The following is a 16,156-nucleotide window of genomic DNA, read 5'->3' as shown; positions in this document are numbered from 1 at the left end:
AACTCCCTGTCAGACCTTACACTGTCCCCTGCACCCCAGACCCTTACTCCATGCACCCTGCTACACTATCTTAGACCCCTTACCCCCTCCACAGAAAAGTGTGGTTCTTGACCACTTTCCAAAATCTTGGAGTGGCCTCCCTCCAAAAATTATTGCCCACTCCTGCTTTAGAGCCTACAAGTCCACTCAGTCCTACTTCTTCTTCAGTCAATTACTAACACAAACTAGTTAGTTTACATTTACAGGAAATACTACTGCCAGCTTCTTATTTATGGGGTCACCTTGGAAATGAGAACAGGTGTTTGCATTGCACTTGTGTAGCTGGTGTTGCACGGTATTTATATGCCAGATATGTTAAACATACATACACCCCTTCATGCTTTAGCCACCATTTCAGATAACATGCTTCCATGTTGATGATGTTTGTTAAAAAAAATGCGTTAATTAAATTTGTGACTGAACTCCTCAGGGGGAGAACTATATGTCTGCTGTTCTGTTTAACCTGCATTCTGACATATATTTCATGTTATAGCAGTCTCAGATGATGACCTAGCACATGTGGCTCATTTTAAGAACACTTTCACAGCAGAGATTACAAAATGCAAAGAAAGAGTGAATGTGAGATTTCTTAAAATAGCTACAGCATGTGACCCACAGTGTAAGATTCTCAAGTACCATCCAAAATCTGAAAGGGATGTGGTCTGGAGCACGTTTTCAGCAGACTTAAAAGAGCAATACTCTGACATGGAGACTATAGAACCCAAACCACCATGAAAGAAAATCAACCTGCTGGTGGCTTATGGCACAGATGATGAAAATGAAGATGCTCTGGTCAGCTCTGCTTTGGATCGTTATTGAGCAGAACCTATCATCAGCATGCATGCATGTCCTCAGGGATGGTGGCTGAAGCATGAAGGAACATATGAATGCTTAGCCTCTGTCACATAAACATCTTGTGACACCAGCTACAGCAGTGCCACGTGAATGCCGTCTCTCGCTTTCAGGTGACATTGTAAACAAGGATTGGGCAGCATTATCTCCTGCAACTTGTAACCACTTGTTTGTCTGAGTGATTGACTGAATATGAAGTAGGACTGAGTAGACTTGTAGGCTCCAAAGTTTTATGTTGTTTTATTTGTTAATGCAGGATTTTTGGGTACATAATTCTAAATTTGTAAATTCAATTTTCATGCTAAAGAGATTGCATTGCAGTAGTTGTATTAGGTGAATTGAAAAATATTGTTTCTTTTATGTTTATAGTATAAATATTTGCCATACAAATAAATATAAACTGAGTATGCTACATTTTGTATTCTGTACTGTAATTGAAATCAGTATACTTGAACATGTAGAAAGCATCCAAAATAGTTAATGAATGGCATTCAATTATTGTTTAAGAGAGCAATTAATTGTGCAATTAAGTGTGAATAATTTTTTTAATCACTTGAAAGCCCAAATTTTTATTAAATATATTATATTTGAATTAGGCCATTGACTCTAATGGCATGTAAGAGGCTTTAACTCACATGCTACATGCAATTTGCACCAGTGTAGATGGTCTTACACAGCAGTAAATGGGAATAAGTAGCTCTAACAGAATCTAATTTTCCCTGTATTTTATTAAGGCAGTGCTTAGAGGTCTCAGCTGAGACTGGGCACCGAGGTGCCAGGCACAGCACAGACCAAGAATACATAGACATGACCCACAAAGGGTGGGAGGAAAAACGGAGGCATGTGCCTGGAATGGGCTTGCTTCTCACAAACAGGAAAGGGAGGGCTGTGATAGCAGGGACAGTTATACACCCAAATGACCACAAGGGGGCAGCAAGCGCCCAGCCTTGGAGAGCAGCCAGCAACTGGGTAGCATGGACTCTGTCACTCTGGCTAGTCCCTGGGGAGCAGCCGGCAGCTCCCTGTCACCCTGGGCTGGCCACAGGGAGCAGTGGGTGGCCAGGCAGCATGACCCCAGCTGCCCTGGTTTGGCCCTGAGGAGCAGCCAGCCATCAGGCTCTGCAGGCCCTGCTGCTCTGGGCTTGAGTTGGGGAGCAGTCACTGGACCCCCCATCCCTACACCTGAGCCCTAATGGCATGTAAGAGGCTTAACACACATCTCCCTCCCCCATACCCTGACTCCTGTCCCCCACCCTTGCCCTGATCCCCCATCCCCTTCTGTGACCCCTGCATCCACACCCCTTCCCTGAGCCCCTCCTCACCTTGCAACCTTGACTCCTGCACCCCCCCGACAACCCCTGCCCTGAACCCCTCCTTACACCCCAGCCCTGGCTCCTGCACACCCACATCTCCAGCCTCATGCCTTGAATGACCCAAGCAATGGCAGGTAAATCTTCTAGCTGGAAATATTTCTGAAGAGCAATTTGCCTTTCGCTTCTGGAAAGGATCCGCTTGTCCAGGTGCAAAGTATTTTCAAGATGCTTCCCAGGGGCAAGGGAGCCTTCTCCGGAGCTGAATGGACACTGAGTCGGGCTTTCTCTCCAGGAACAAGCTGTGTTTCTCCCTCCCTTGCTGGGCGTGTGAAAACGGTGCTTTGTTTAAGTGAATGAATTCCTCGATCACTTGCTCCTATGGGGCACATCAGGGCTGGTCGTAGGGCTGGGCAAACAGGGCCCATGCCTAGGGCACCATAGCCAGAGGGTGAGCGGCAGGCGGGCGTGGGTTTTGCTGAGAAAAGGGGGTGGAAGGTACTGGGCAGAGGGGCAGTGTGGTGGGCCACGTTGGAAGTGCAGGGTGGGGGTACAGGTGGGAGGAAGGTGCTGGGGTTGGGATGAAGGGGGCACTGTGCAGAGGTTGGGGAACAATGCAGGGGTGGTAAAGGGGGCACAGGATGGGGTGAAAGGCTTGGGGAGCCCATGGGTGCCAGGGGAAATGGGAGGTGCTAGGCTCACAGGGATCAGGGGCCCCAAAACAGAAGTTTGCCCAGGGCATCATTTTCCCTATGTCTCTGGCAATGCAAGGCGTTTATCACAGGCAAACATTGCTCAAAATAGTCCATTGGGCCTGATCCAACAATGCCCGCACCCCCCCGCTTAACTGCAGCCATGTCCACCCGTGCCTCAGTGGCTCGAGGCCTGAAGAGAGCAGATATACTCGGGAAATGCCCTCCTCTCATGTCAGCTGGTGTGCAGACACAAAGCCTTCGCTCAGTCACAGTGGATGCTATTTCAGTGCCTTCCTGCGGCCCAGACCAGACACGTTGCCGCTTCCCCTTTGTGGCCAACGGTGCTGCCCTGGAGAAATTCCCTCTATGCCCTAGGCGGGCCCAGGGAGCAAGAGGTGACATCGTGAGGTGCAAGGCCAATACCCTTTGCGCACATCACCAGGCTGAATGTCACAGAGGCTAGTTAGTATTTCAGTCACTTTTACTGATCACTTTTCTATTTGCATAGGACATGTCATCTGTATTCCCTAAAATTGCAGGCGGATTTTTTTTTGGAGGTTTATTCCCCTCAATTCTTTCATTTCCTTTTGCAGAAACCCAGTGGGGCGGGATCCGTAGCTGGAGTAAGTCGGCGAGGTGCCACGGATGAAAGTGGGAGGGAACCACTTTACACCCGCTGAGGAGCTGGTCCTACCTTTGGATCTATTTTGCTGTGATTACACAAGTGCAGTGAGTGAGACAAAACTCACAGGGTGTGTCTAAACTACATGGCTCCATCGATGGAGCCATGTACATTAGGCTGATCGGCAAAGGGAAATGAAGCCGTGATTTAAATAATCGCGGCTTCATTTAAATTTAAATGGCTGCCGCGCTGAGCTGACAAACAGCTGATCAGCTGTTTGTTGGCTCAGCGCGCTAGTCTGGGCGCTCCCCTGTCGACCTGAAAGCCCTTTATCGACCTCCCTGTTATGCCTCGTAGGATGAGGTTTACTGGGGAGGTCGATAAAGGGCTTTCATGTCGACAGGGGAGCGTCCAGACTGCCCCGATCTGCCGACAAACAGCTGATCGGCAGAGCGGGGCAGCCATTTAAATTTAAATGAAGCCGCAATTATTTAAATTGCGGCTTCATTTCCCTTTGCCGAACAAACAAATCTACATGGCTCCGTTGACGGAGCCATGTAGTCTAGATGTACCCACATGGAACACACCATAGAAAGGTTGGGGTGGAGGGAGGAATACATGGCAAATTCTGTACAGCACAGTGATCCAGGGGTGGCTTGGAAGTCACATACAGTCCAAGGCCAGTTGGATCAAGATGGAGCACTGCTACCGAATTTTCTACACTGCAGAGAGAAAACTGGATGGAGGGGCGCATACGGCAGTAGATCCATGACTAGGCTGCGTGAGTGGCCCTTTTTCATCTCGGTGGGCCAGAAGATTGTCATAACCAAGACAGTCTCCGGGGGTAGGATAGGTTTCCTAATAGCGCTGGTGTACCTAGAATTTGCAGGGGCTGCCGACTGAACCGTAGCAGCGCTTTGATTAGATGCAGAGGGAGCGTATTTTTGTAATATCGCTGGGGAAAAAAGCGACATGGACAAAACCCCAGCAGAATCCGCAACTCTTTGGGTGTGTCTAAACTACACCCCTCTGCCGACAGAGGGATGTAGATTAGGCATGTCGAAAGTGCAAATGAGCCCGGGATTTAAATATCCCGGGCTTAATTTGCATACTCACGTTCGGGCGCTGTGCCGGTCATGCACCCTTTCGAAAGTGAAAGTAAAGTCTAGCCAGACAGTGTGGAGCTTTTTCGGCAGATCCTGTACTCCTCAAAAAATAAGGAGTTAGGGTTAGGGTTAGGGTTAGGGTTAGGAGGAGTACAGGAGTACAGGATCTGCCGAAAGAGCTCCCCACTGTCGGCAGAGCTGCGGCTAGACTTTATGTTCGCTTTCGAAAGGGCAAGTGATTGGCACGGTGCCTGAACGTGAGTATGCAAATTAAGCCCGGGATATTTAAATCCCGGGCTCATTTGCACTTTTGAAGTGTTTGATTTACATCCCTCTGCCGACAGAGGGATGCAGTCTGGAGGTAGCCTTTGTGTGGGCAGCGGTAAAGAAAATGTCTCGTGGGGCTCACATGGGTCGTATGTGGCCCACAGGCTGCCCAGCACTGCAGCAGATGGCTAGAGGTACGTCTCTGTTTTCCTCCCCAGCTTTTGTCTGCCTGGTCTATTCAGACTGTAACCTGTGTGCGTCAGGATTATGTGTCTGCACAGTAGCCATAATGCAGATAATAAATGAGGATAATTAGAGCTGCTGAGAAATTTTCTGGCTGCCATTCCCACCATCACCCAGGACACCAGCCCTTCTTCATCCTAATCCTGAACATGGACATAACCAGACCAGGCGGGAGAGAGACTCAGATGATAATATCCCCTCCACCGGCTGCAGCTGAATCCTGAGCACAACCTGGCATTTGATGCTTTGTCAGCCCCACTTCCTGAATGACCTTTTCCTTCTCCTTCTTTTCTCTTAGCCTCCTTTTGCCCTCTCTCTAATAAGAGTCTGGCATAGCTGTCAAGACTGTAGATTTTGCAACAGTGCTGTAAGCCTAGGATCAGAAAGAGGAAGTTAAATGCAATGCCCTAAGCCCAATATTGGTACAAGTTTGCCAGGCCTCTGAATGGCTAAGAAGACCACATGGTGCACCCGCATTTTTTAGGAGTGAGGCCAGGCCTACACTAGGAGAGAAAGCTGACCTAAGATTCGCAGCTCCAGCTACATGAATAGCGTAGTGGGAGTTGACGTACCTTAGGTCAAATTTCTGCAGCATCCCCCGGCGGGAAGTTGACGGGAGAAAATCTCCCGTCAACTTCCTTTACTCCTCTCAACCCTTTGGAGTGCCAGAGTTGACAGGGGCATGATCAGCGGTTGATTTAGCAGATCCTTCCTAGACCCACTAAATCAAACTCCATAAGATTAATCTCTGCAGCGTCAGTCTCCCGGTAAGGGGAGACAAGCCCTGAGGTTTCAAATGAAAGCCAACACCAGAGACAGAAGTTGAATTTTCTCTCTTTGATGTTCTCTTCTTTCCCTTTTCGTGTTTGCCTTGCATTGTCTTCTTGGAAGCAGGATTGAAAAAAGACAGCTACAACATTGCTCCTGCTCAACTCAACTCACTTTTTCTCTTTTTTTTGCCAAAAAGGCAGGTATTATCCTCTAAGAGATGAGACAGACGAGGCGGGGGAGATATCTTTTATTGGACCAACTTCTGCTGATGAAAGAGACAAGCTTTCGAGCTTACATGGCGATCTTCTGCAGCGCTCTGTGCAGTACAAAAGCTTGTCTCTTTCACCAACAGACGTTAGTCCAATAAAAGATATTACCTCATCCACCTCGTCTCTAATATCCTGGGACCAACACAGCTACAACAACACTGCAAACATCTAACAGACTGTCAAACAAGAGATTTTGCCTTTATAGACTCTCTCCGGCTAAAGAGAAAAGGAACAAGGGATGATGTTAAAAAGAAAGCCTTCCTTAATACTTTATATTTCAAATGCATTAACTGTTTCGTCTACTTTTCTGTATCTCTAAGAAAAAGTTAAAAGGATGTTTAATGGGGTATTTTCCATCGTTCTAAGCAGACTGAGATCTTCATGTACCGACCCACAAATCTAGTTTAAAACTGCTTAATGTCAGACAACTTCAGCATCATGTGAACACTTTTGAGTCTATGGGCCAAATTATTCCATCTAAACGGGTACAACAGTTCCCCACGCTGCCCAGACCCTACTAATAATGACAGCCACACAGATAATGCATGTGGTAGGTCCTGGCAACTTGACTACCTTCAGGGAGGAAAAATTCATTCCCTGCATTTCCGATTGTCAAGTTTTGTGCCGGATACATAATGCTGTGTTAGTGCATAGGGATATTTCCAAAGCTAGGTTTTTCACAAAGGAATATGAATTGGTATTCATGAACGGACAGTTTCATGAGATGGCCTAGGTTTTCTTGGTCATGCCTCAGTCCAAGGGGCTGGACTTGATGACATCTTGAGACATCTTGCAGCCCTCTGTTTCTATGATTCTATGAATGGTTCTATAGGGTTCTATGAATGGTTCTATAGGGTTCTATGAATGGTTTTATAGGGTTTTCATGAATGGAGACACATATTCAGTGTGAAACTTGCAGTAACACCACCGCGGATTAGCCACCACAGTTGGAAATATCTTCTCAACGGCTTACAACATTCCAGTTGCTTGGAGTGAGGTGGTGTAGGGATGTACTTCATATACTATGTATCATGGCAGCCCAAGCATTTGACTGTTATATTGGTAATTACACACCTAAGTTGCAAAACTCATTAATCTCCAAGCCTTATTGATATTCAAAAGAGCCTGTGTTCTTTTGTGTCTGGACCACTTGCACCCCACTGGATGGACTCAAAGCTTTTCTGGCCCTGAAAGCATTTGAATTCCAGGCGTTTGCGCCTTCACACTCTCCCTTCTCCCGCCAACACAAAACAAATCTAGCTAATGCAAATATGATAATCTTGTCAGCAGCGGGTTTAACGGGTCCAGTTATCATTAAGCCACTTTTCTATTTGGATTTGCAGTAGCTCCATCGAGGCGTTGTTTAGATATTTACCGTTGTGTAAACATATCGTTTGAAATGCAGGGGGTAAGATTTCTAAGTCAAGCATTTCCTCAGTTTTCCATAAGCCAGCGTGGAAGGAGATTTTTTTTTCTATAACAAGAGAAGAAAGGGGAGAGATAGGTAAGAAGGCTGAATCAATACTTGCTGGCGTTGTCCCCAGATGGAGAGGTGAGGGCTTGTGGGAGCCAGTGGATCCTCAAAGGCCCAGGAAGTTTGGCAGACAAATGCTGAGGTGACTTAGGTCTCTTGTCTTCTCCCTTCTTCCGAGATTGCACACCCTAGCATAGCCTCTTAAACAGCACGCCCTGTCATGCTCCAGCCAGGAAGGGGGCACAGACTCACCGACCACTACCAGCCTCCAGCTGCCTCACGTCTCTCCCCAATTTTAATCCCCCAGCAGGCCAGCCAGGATGTAGGTCCCATAACTCCTCGTTAGAGGACTTCCAAAACAGGTGCAGCTAAGCCCTCATGCCTTTTAACAGGCCAGCTCACACCAGGACAGGCTGCTGCTTGGAGGCCGTGCTATGGCCTAGTCACCCCACGTCATTCTGAAGCCTAGCTAGCCCACCGGCAGCCCCAGCTTTCCCGTGGTGTCGGATCAGGGCGGGGCTTCCTCGCCTCGGCCCTTGCCGATCAGTTGTTCAGATTTGGGTGCATCCCAGAATCCTTTGTGCAGTGCTTTCAGGGCAGTGCCGGATTGCTTGGTGCCTTGGAGATAGAATCATAGAATCATAGAGCTGGAAGAGACCTCAGAAAGTCATCAAGTCCAGCCCCCTGCCCTAGGCAGGATCAATCCCAACTCAATCAATCCAGCCAGGGCTTTGTCAAGCTGAGAGTTATAAACCTCTAGGGATGGAGATTCCACCACCTCCCTAGGGAACCCATCCCAGCACTTCCCACCTGCCTAGGGAAATAGTTTTTCCTAATCTCCAACCTAGACCTCCCCCACTGTAATTGGAGACCATTGCTCCTTGTTCTGCCATCCGTCACTACTGAGAACAGCCTCTCTCCATCCTCTTTGGAACCTCCCTTCAGGGAGTTGAAAGCTGCTATCAAATCCCCCCTCACTCTTCTCTTCTGCAGACTAAACAAACCCAAATCCTTCAGTCTCTCCTCATAGATCATGCACTCCAGCCCCCTAATAATTTTGGTTGCTCTCCGCTGGACCCTCTCCAAGGCGTCCACATCATTTTTATAATGGGGCACCCAGAACTGGACACAATATTCTAGATGTAGCCTCACCAGAGCCGAATAAAGGGGAATAATGACATCTCTGGATCTGCTGGCAATGCTCCTCCTAATGCACCCTAATATGCCATTAGCTTTCTTGGCTACAAGGGCGCCCTGTTGACTCATATCCAGCTTCTCATCCACTGTAACCCCCAGGGCCTTTTCTGCAGGGGAATTGGTACACCAGTTTTGTGACAGGGTAGACTAGGCCCTAAGCCCCCTGCTGGAGGCTGGTGGCCTTGCTGCACCCTGCTGCAGAGAAAAGAGCAGAAGAGAGGTCCTCCTGGCAAACTAGAGTGGCTGCTTCTGCTGCAGCCAATCAGGGCCCAGCAAGCTGGTATAAAAGAAACTGCTGGGCTAGGGCCTACCAGTTCCTCACTGGAGCTTTCCTCAGTCAGGTTCAGGGATGGACTGGGAAGACAGTGGCACCTCAGGCAGCTCTGAGTGTGAGCTGGACTTCAGACCTGGTTGAAACCTAGCGGCTGGAGACCAGCCCTGATGGATGACAACAAATTTCAGAACTTTGGACAGGATGCAGTGAGAACTTGACCTCAAAGCCCCGAGAGGGCTGGATGGAGCAGCTTCTTGAGGAAGTGGACCAGGGAGTGAGGTAGCAGTGGACAGCAGTGATACTCAGTGGGTAATTTCTACTCACAGAGGAGTGGCCAGACTCCCTAAACCCCTAGCAGCTGCAAAAAAGGTGGGTAAGAAGAAGCCTGGTCCCAGGTAGAAATGGTGTCTCTAGCTGGAAATGGGTGACGGGAGGGATCACGTGGAAATGGGTGACGGGAGGGATCACGTGAGGGTCCCTGTTCTGTTGACTCCCTCTGGGGCACCTGGCACTGGCCACTGTGGGCAATCAGCACACTGGGCTAGATGGGCCTTTGGTCTGACCCCGTCTGGCCGTTCTTATGTGACTGAGCAGAAAGGCCCTCTGGGATACCTCCAATCAGAGTCAGAGTGGAGGAGCTCGTCTACACTCACCCTCGGCCACAAAGGGGCGCTCATGAGCGGGGTGTTGGTGTCCAAGTTACTGGGTAGAAAAAGGGAATTCCCAACCCTCCTGGTTGTCCTCACCTCCCTCTACTTGCCCCTTTCTCTCCCCCCCTCCCCCCCCAGGAAAGCCCTGGGCTGTGTCTACACTGGGCCACTTATTCCGGAAAATCAACCGCTTTTCCGGAATAAGCTGCGAGCTGTCTACACTGGCCCTTGAATTTCCGGAAAAGCAACGATGCTCTACTGTACAAAATCAGCCGCTATTCCGGAAACCCTACGCTGTTCCCGCTCGGGCATAAGTCCTTATTCTGGAAAAGCTTTTCCGGAAAAGGGCCAGTGTAGACGTAGCCCCAGAGAACATTAAACAGATCCTACACTTTGGCCTAGATTTCAAACCGCACCTGCAGTGTTCGTGGAAGTCAATGGGAGCTGAAGGCTGTTGGTATTTTTGAAAACATAAAAGCTTTGGCTAATAAAAGCTGAAGCTCTCAGGGCACATTCCAGTCAGCATGTTCCCCTGGCTGTAATTGCTGTGAATACACTAGGCCAATATGGCAGCTGGCAGAGGAAATGCCATCTGAGGATGATGCCTCTATGAATCAGGGCATCTTGCAAGCTACCATGCCTGTGACTAGCCCTGTTAGAGTGAGAGATGGTCAAAAGTTTACATTTAAAAGTGGCTTTTCAAATGCTATCAAAATCCCTTTGAGCATTTTTTGGGTCTATCTAGATACTTTATCCGGCTGCCATTACCAAAATATCTGAGCACCTCTTAATCTTTAATGTATAGTTTCCTCATTCCTTCAGAGGAGGACAGTGGTAGTGTGCCCATTGTACAGATGGAAAACTGAGGCACAAGTGACATCCCAAACTCATGCAGGAAGCTTGTGAAAAAGCAGGGAATTGAATGTTGGTCTTTCAAGGTCTAGGGCTGTGGCCTAATCAGTGGACAAGTCTTTCTCTCCAGTTGGGTACAGGTCAGAATGATCAGATTTTTCCTCAAAATGAAAAAAGAAATAATTTTGAATCAATTTGATTCAAATCGAAATGAAAGCTATTCAGATTTCAGTTTCCTTTCCCCCTTCTTTTTTTCCAGGGAGAGGGGAGGAAAAAGGGAGTGGAAACAACAACACAAACATTTTGATTCAAATCAAGTTGAATTAAAATGAAAATTTTAATTTCATTGAAAAACAACCCTCCTGAATATTACAGTCCAAACAAAACCGGTGTCACTTCCCTCCAAACTTTCCAGGGAATGTAAGGTGTGTCTAGACTACATGCCTCCGTCGATGGAGGCATGTAGATTAGACAGATAGGCAAAGGGAAATGAAGCCGCGATTTAAATAATCGCGGCTTCATTTAAATTTACATGGCTGCCGCGCTGAGCCAACAAACAGCTGATCAGCTGTTTGGCTCAGCGCGCTAGTCTGGATGCTCCGCGCCGACCTGAAAGCCCTTTATCGACATCCTCCTTATGCCTCGTAGGATGAGGTTTACAGGGGATGTCGATAAAAGGCTTTCATGTCGGCAGGGGAACGTCCAGACTAGCGCGCTGAGCCGACAAACAGCTGATCAGCTGTTTGTCGGCTCAGCGCGGCAGCCATGTAAATTTAAATGAAGCCGCAATTATTTAAATCGCGGCTTCATTTCCCTTTGCCAAAAAAACAAATCTACGTGGCTCCGTCGACGGAGCCATGTAGTTTAGACGTACCCTAATTCCCAAGCAGATCTTTTCTGGATAATGATCATTTGCAAGGAGGCAAAGGGAGACTGCTGATCTCCCACCAGCGATGTCTGGAAAGACAAATGCAGACTGGAACAGATGCAGAAAAGGGCTAATAGGAAAATCAGGGTGATGGAGATGGGCCTATCAGACATCAGGAGACAAAGACTGTAGCTTGATTAGCCTAGCAAAAAGAAGGGGCTCTGATTGTCTATCATAAATACATCCTGGGTAAATACCAGGGGAGAAAGAGACAAAGGACCTTGTTGGCCCAAAACCAAAGGGCATAAACTGGCCACTTGGGTAAATGACAGCTGGGGGTTAGAAGAAAGTTTCTAACCATCAGAAGAATGAGGTTCTGGAAGTGACTCACAGTAGGGGCAATGGGGGCAAGCAATCAAACCAGTTTTAAGATGGAGTTTGGAAACTTTATGAATGAGATTGGGTGTTGGGGTTGGCTGGACTCGCTGACCTCTGGGCCCCCTCCAGTCTTGTAAGTCTATGGACACAAAGCCAAGTCCCCCAAACACCTTCTGATTTCACAATCTGGTCTGTGCACCCTCCTTCTGGAGACCTCAGTGAGGTTCCCTGTCTCTCTGCTGCCTGGCGAGTTGGTCAAAGGCCAATGTCTCCAGCCTTTGAAGGAAACTTCTTGGTATGATGCCAGGAAGCTGTGCTGTGCTGCTGATTGCATGGGATTTTTGTGCCCGGGTGGGAAGAGAAGTTTCTGATGAGATGTGGTGGGGACAGGCAGACCAGCAAAGAGAGCAGCTTTGTGAGTTACGCAAGTTGCCCTTGAAGTTTTGCTTCGGCATCCTAACGAGGCCAGAACCAGCATCACAAGGAGAGTGGCGGAGCAGTGAGCAGAGGCAAAATGCCAGATTCAGACGCTAGCCTAAAAGTGACGTCCAGAATGCCTAATAAATGGGGGGTGGCAGGCTATTGTGGAAACACAAGCCTTTTCACACCGGTGTCACTCAGTCGGACCCTGTTTAAAACCATAGCTTAGACAAGCTCCAACGGACACCTTTTTGTAGCCTCCTGCCTCAACTGAACTTAATTGCCTTCCTAATTCAGATCCAACTCTGGGACAGAGGATGGAGCAAGGTTCGTGGGGCATTTAAAAAAAAATGAAGAGGGCGATTTTGAAGTCAAATTAAAAAAAGATGCAAGAATGGCCTTTACAAGCGCACACAGAGATTGCGGGAACATGGTGGGCACTGTTGAATGGACTTGGGCAAGTCCATTTTTTTTATACCACATGCTTCAAAAAAGCCTCATGAGAACTGTGACTGACCTAGCCAGACTTTCTGCTAGGTAGCAAGCCTCTGCAGCAGCATCCTTGCACACTTCCTGCTTAATATGGGTGCAACTGAAAGCCTCCATTTACCCCTTAAATTCTCTGCCTCAGTTTCCCCTTCTTCCCCTAGGTAGGTGTCATGAGACTGGATTGGCTAACATTTATTCAGCACTTTGGAAAGGAAAAGTTTTACCCAGAGATGAGCCTCACCCACCTCCACAGAGAAGCGGTTTCACACCGATGCGTGCGTGAAATCTAGATTCCAGTTTTTTCGATCCTTTGATTCTGCTCCACCTGACGCCCTCAATGTAAGGCTGATGCACTCAGCACAAAGTAGGTCATGCCCCTCCTGTCCCCTTTCTGCTCACCCCCTCTTTCTACTACTCACAGCCTATAATGGGGTAGACCAGTCCCTGCGGCTAGAAAGGGCCATAGAGAAGTCCTCCAGGTCAGCTAGAGGGGTTGGGAAGAAACCAGCCTATCAGAGGACAGGAACGACTACACAAGAAGCTGCAGCACCAGAGTCAGGGCAGTTGCAGCCCAGACCTGAGGGAGAGAAGACCAGGGATAACTGATTTCCCAGAGGAAGCGGTTCCATGGGGAGAGCTGTTTAAGAGATTATGAACTGGCCCCAGTCTCCCCAGACTGTTCCCTCCATGGAACAGTGTGCGATATAATCCCTGTACTAGCACCCTCCCCATTTGCTCTCATCTCACTCCGCTCCTTCAGCTCCTTCATGTGCCCCTCCATTTCCCTTCGCCTCTGGATAGCTCTCTCTCCTAGCACACCCTACCCTATCGATAGCATCTCTCCCCTGACGCCTTTTACAAACATGAATCCAGACTCACAACACCCCCGGACAACCACACTGAGTCTGAGCTCCATTCACACGTCTAGGGAACTGAGGCACAGAAAAAGCTTGAGGCCAATATTTTCACACTTAGCTACAGGTATCTAAGCCCACCTAAACCAGCAGCCTGCTTCTCAGAGGCACTGATTCCCTAGATCACCTGCTAAAATCAACGGGAAATGAAAAGTGCTCAGTGCTGCTCAGGATGGGGCCAGCTGCCTTCGTTCCCTTTCTTTGAAAAATGGTCGCCCTTGACTATTGCCAGCTTCCTGTGCTGTCTCCTTTGTTGTCAGACCTCCCCTGCTAATGCGTGCTGCCCTTTGGCATATTTTTTTACCCGTCCAGTCTCCTGGAACACAGCGGAGCAGGGAATGTGGGGTCTTTTCTCTGGTTTTTCCCCGTTTACCCCAGGTGCTGGCACTGCTCCTGGCTTCCGTTGAGCCAGGCCAAACCCAGCCTGCTGTGGTTCCTGCGGTCAGAGCTTCTGTGGTGGGTCGTCCCTGACAACTTCAAAGAGAAGCAGCAGCGCCAGCTGAGCAAGAGGACGGCTCCTTGCCTACGGCCTGACAAAGGTGCCTTGGACTTTCCTGGCAGAGCAGGGCCTCAAATCGATGCCTCCCATCTCCTCTCCCTCAGCAGTAGAGACCTCAGCTCCAGAACCAAACACCTGTGGCTCTGGGCTCCCTCTAGGGGAGCGTGCGCAAAAATGTGGGCAAGTTCAGAATTGACTGCAACTCCAGACCTGAGAGTGATGCCACCCTTTCTCATTTACCTCAGCTTTCGGTGGAGCTGAGAGGGGTGTATCACATAAAAAACCATATGTAGGTATGCAGGGGTTACATTTGTATTCCTCTAGGCCAGCCATGAGCCCTGCTGGTGAAGGTACCAGGAGTTCTTTATTAGATGGGCTTCATCAACCACAACTCCCTATGCTTGCTAGCTAAGAACTGCATATGGGATAAATAACATGACCTTGGTTCCCAGCCCTGTGGGAACGCTGAGAGTGGCATTGGGCCAGCTTGTGGACACTCGGTAAACAGCTAAAGTATAAGATCACTGGGAGTCCTGTGCCAGTGAGTCTCACCAGGGACCTAGACCTTGGAGGGTGCCCAGGATTCCTCCAGCTGGAGCCATGTCCACTGTGGCTTGGCGCGAGGTGACAGGAATGGGACTCCCCACAGACTGAAGGGGTGTACCGTATTTTAGTGAATATACCCTGTGGTTTTTCCGAATTGAGTAAACAAAAAATCTTGTATACCCAGTGCGCGAGTATAACCTGCAGGGTATACAAGACTTTTCTTTCAAACTGTGCCGGGGTATATTAGCTAATTTACGGTGCTGGGGGAGGGTATGGGGGTGGAATTAGCCAGCCTAAAGGCCCCAGTTCCTGTGGGCACTAACCACCCCGGTTCCCATGCAGCCGCCAGCTTCCAGCCTCCGGGCGGGGGAGTGCTCATCCCCCTGGTTCCTGCAGCTGCGCAGAAACTGGGGGATGAACTCTCTCTCCCCTGCCCCTTCCTGCAGCCGCGCAGGAACCAGGGGGATAAGTACTCCCCCATCCGGAGGCTGGAGGCTGGCGGCTCCTCAGCAACTCACCAGGTGAGTAAAAAAATATTGTATCCCCAGAACCCGAGTATACCCCGTGGGGAGGGGAGAGTGTGGGGTTCGTAAAAATGCATATAACCCGCGGGTTATATGCGCTAAAATACGGTAAGTGCCAAGTGCCTGTTGCTTTCTTATGCACTGTTCTGCCTGTGCTTGTTGATTAGCCACTTTGCAGTAGCTGTATAACCATCTGGCAGTATTAACAGTAGTGACGTAGTGAGATTAATAAAAACAGCGATCCCTAATCGACTCTGTCTTGAAGCGAATTTACAACCCTGTCAAGCCCTGTGAGTTGACAGGGTGATTCCCTGCGGCCCACAGGATAATCAGGCCTTTCTGTGGAGAATGACTTTCCAGCTACCCTCTGGGCCCATGTGTCTCTCTGCTCTCTAGGATGGCCAACTTTGCCTGGGAACCCCTCCCCCATCCCTCGGCCCCCAACTCTTTCTGTGCCACCTGGGTTTGGTGCTGCCCTGCTGGCTCCTTACCTGAGGTGGGTGTCATGGGAGCAGCAGCGAGGCCGTTCATGTTCAGCGCCGCCATCTGCTGCATCTGGGCTGCTGCGAAGGCCGCCATGGGATTCAGGTAGCCCCCTTGCGCCACGGATGCCATGATCGCTGCCTGCTGCTGCATCAGCTGGAACAAAGAGAACAGGGAAAAAATATCACGCGTTCACCAGCCGGGCAACTCCGGAGAGGAGACGTTACGGTCACAAACCGGGCACGTGGGTTTCTCTATCCTACCAGCTTTTCCATCAGACCCGCCTGACTGTCCATCAGCCAGTGCTACCTGTGGCGTTGCTCCTTTTTGGTCTGAGGGGTTCTCTCTGTCACCCGCCTGGCTCTGTGCTACACTTCCCTTTGTCCAAAGCCTTAAAAACGCCATCAGCAACAC

The 16,156-nt window shown here is 49.1% G+C and overlaps 1 protein-coding gene across 13 annotated transcripts in view; it reads right to left on the bottom strand.

The window, feature by feature from the left end:
• CELF4 (CUGBP Elav-like family member 4) overlaps positions 1-16,156 on the bottom strand; it is a 996,171-nt gene that overhangs the window by 127,763 nt on the left and 852,252 nt on the right. For all 13 annotated transcript variants that reach the window (XM_075932760.1, XM_075932759.1, XM_075932762.1 and 10 more), the window contains one exon: positions 15,751-15,898. In XM_075932760.1, the coding sequence (XP_075788875.1) occupies positions 15,751-15,898 (148 nt within the window). The remainder of the gene's footprint in view (positions 1-15,750; positions 15,899-16,156) is intronic.

This window comes from Pelodiscus sinensis, chromosome 6 (assembly GCF_049634645.1).
Source record: "Pelodiscus sinensis isolate JC-2024 chromosome 6, ASM4963464v1, whole genome shotgun sequence".
Lineage (NCBI taxonomy): Eukaryota > Metazoa > Chordata > Testudines > Trionychidae > Pelodiscus > Pelodiscus sinensis.
The sequence above is the reverse complement of the archived record's forward strand: the minus strand, read 5'-3'. Positions and strand labels throughout refer to the sequence as shown.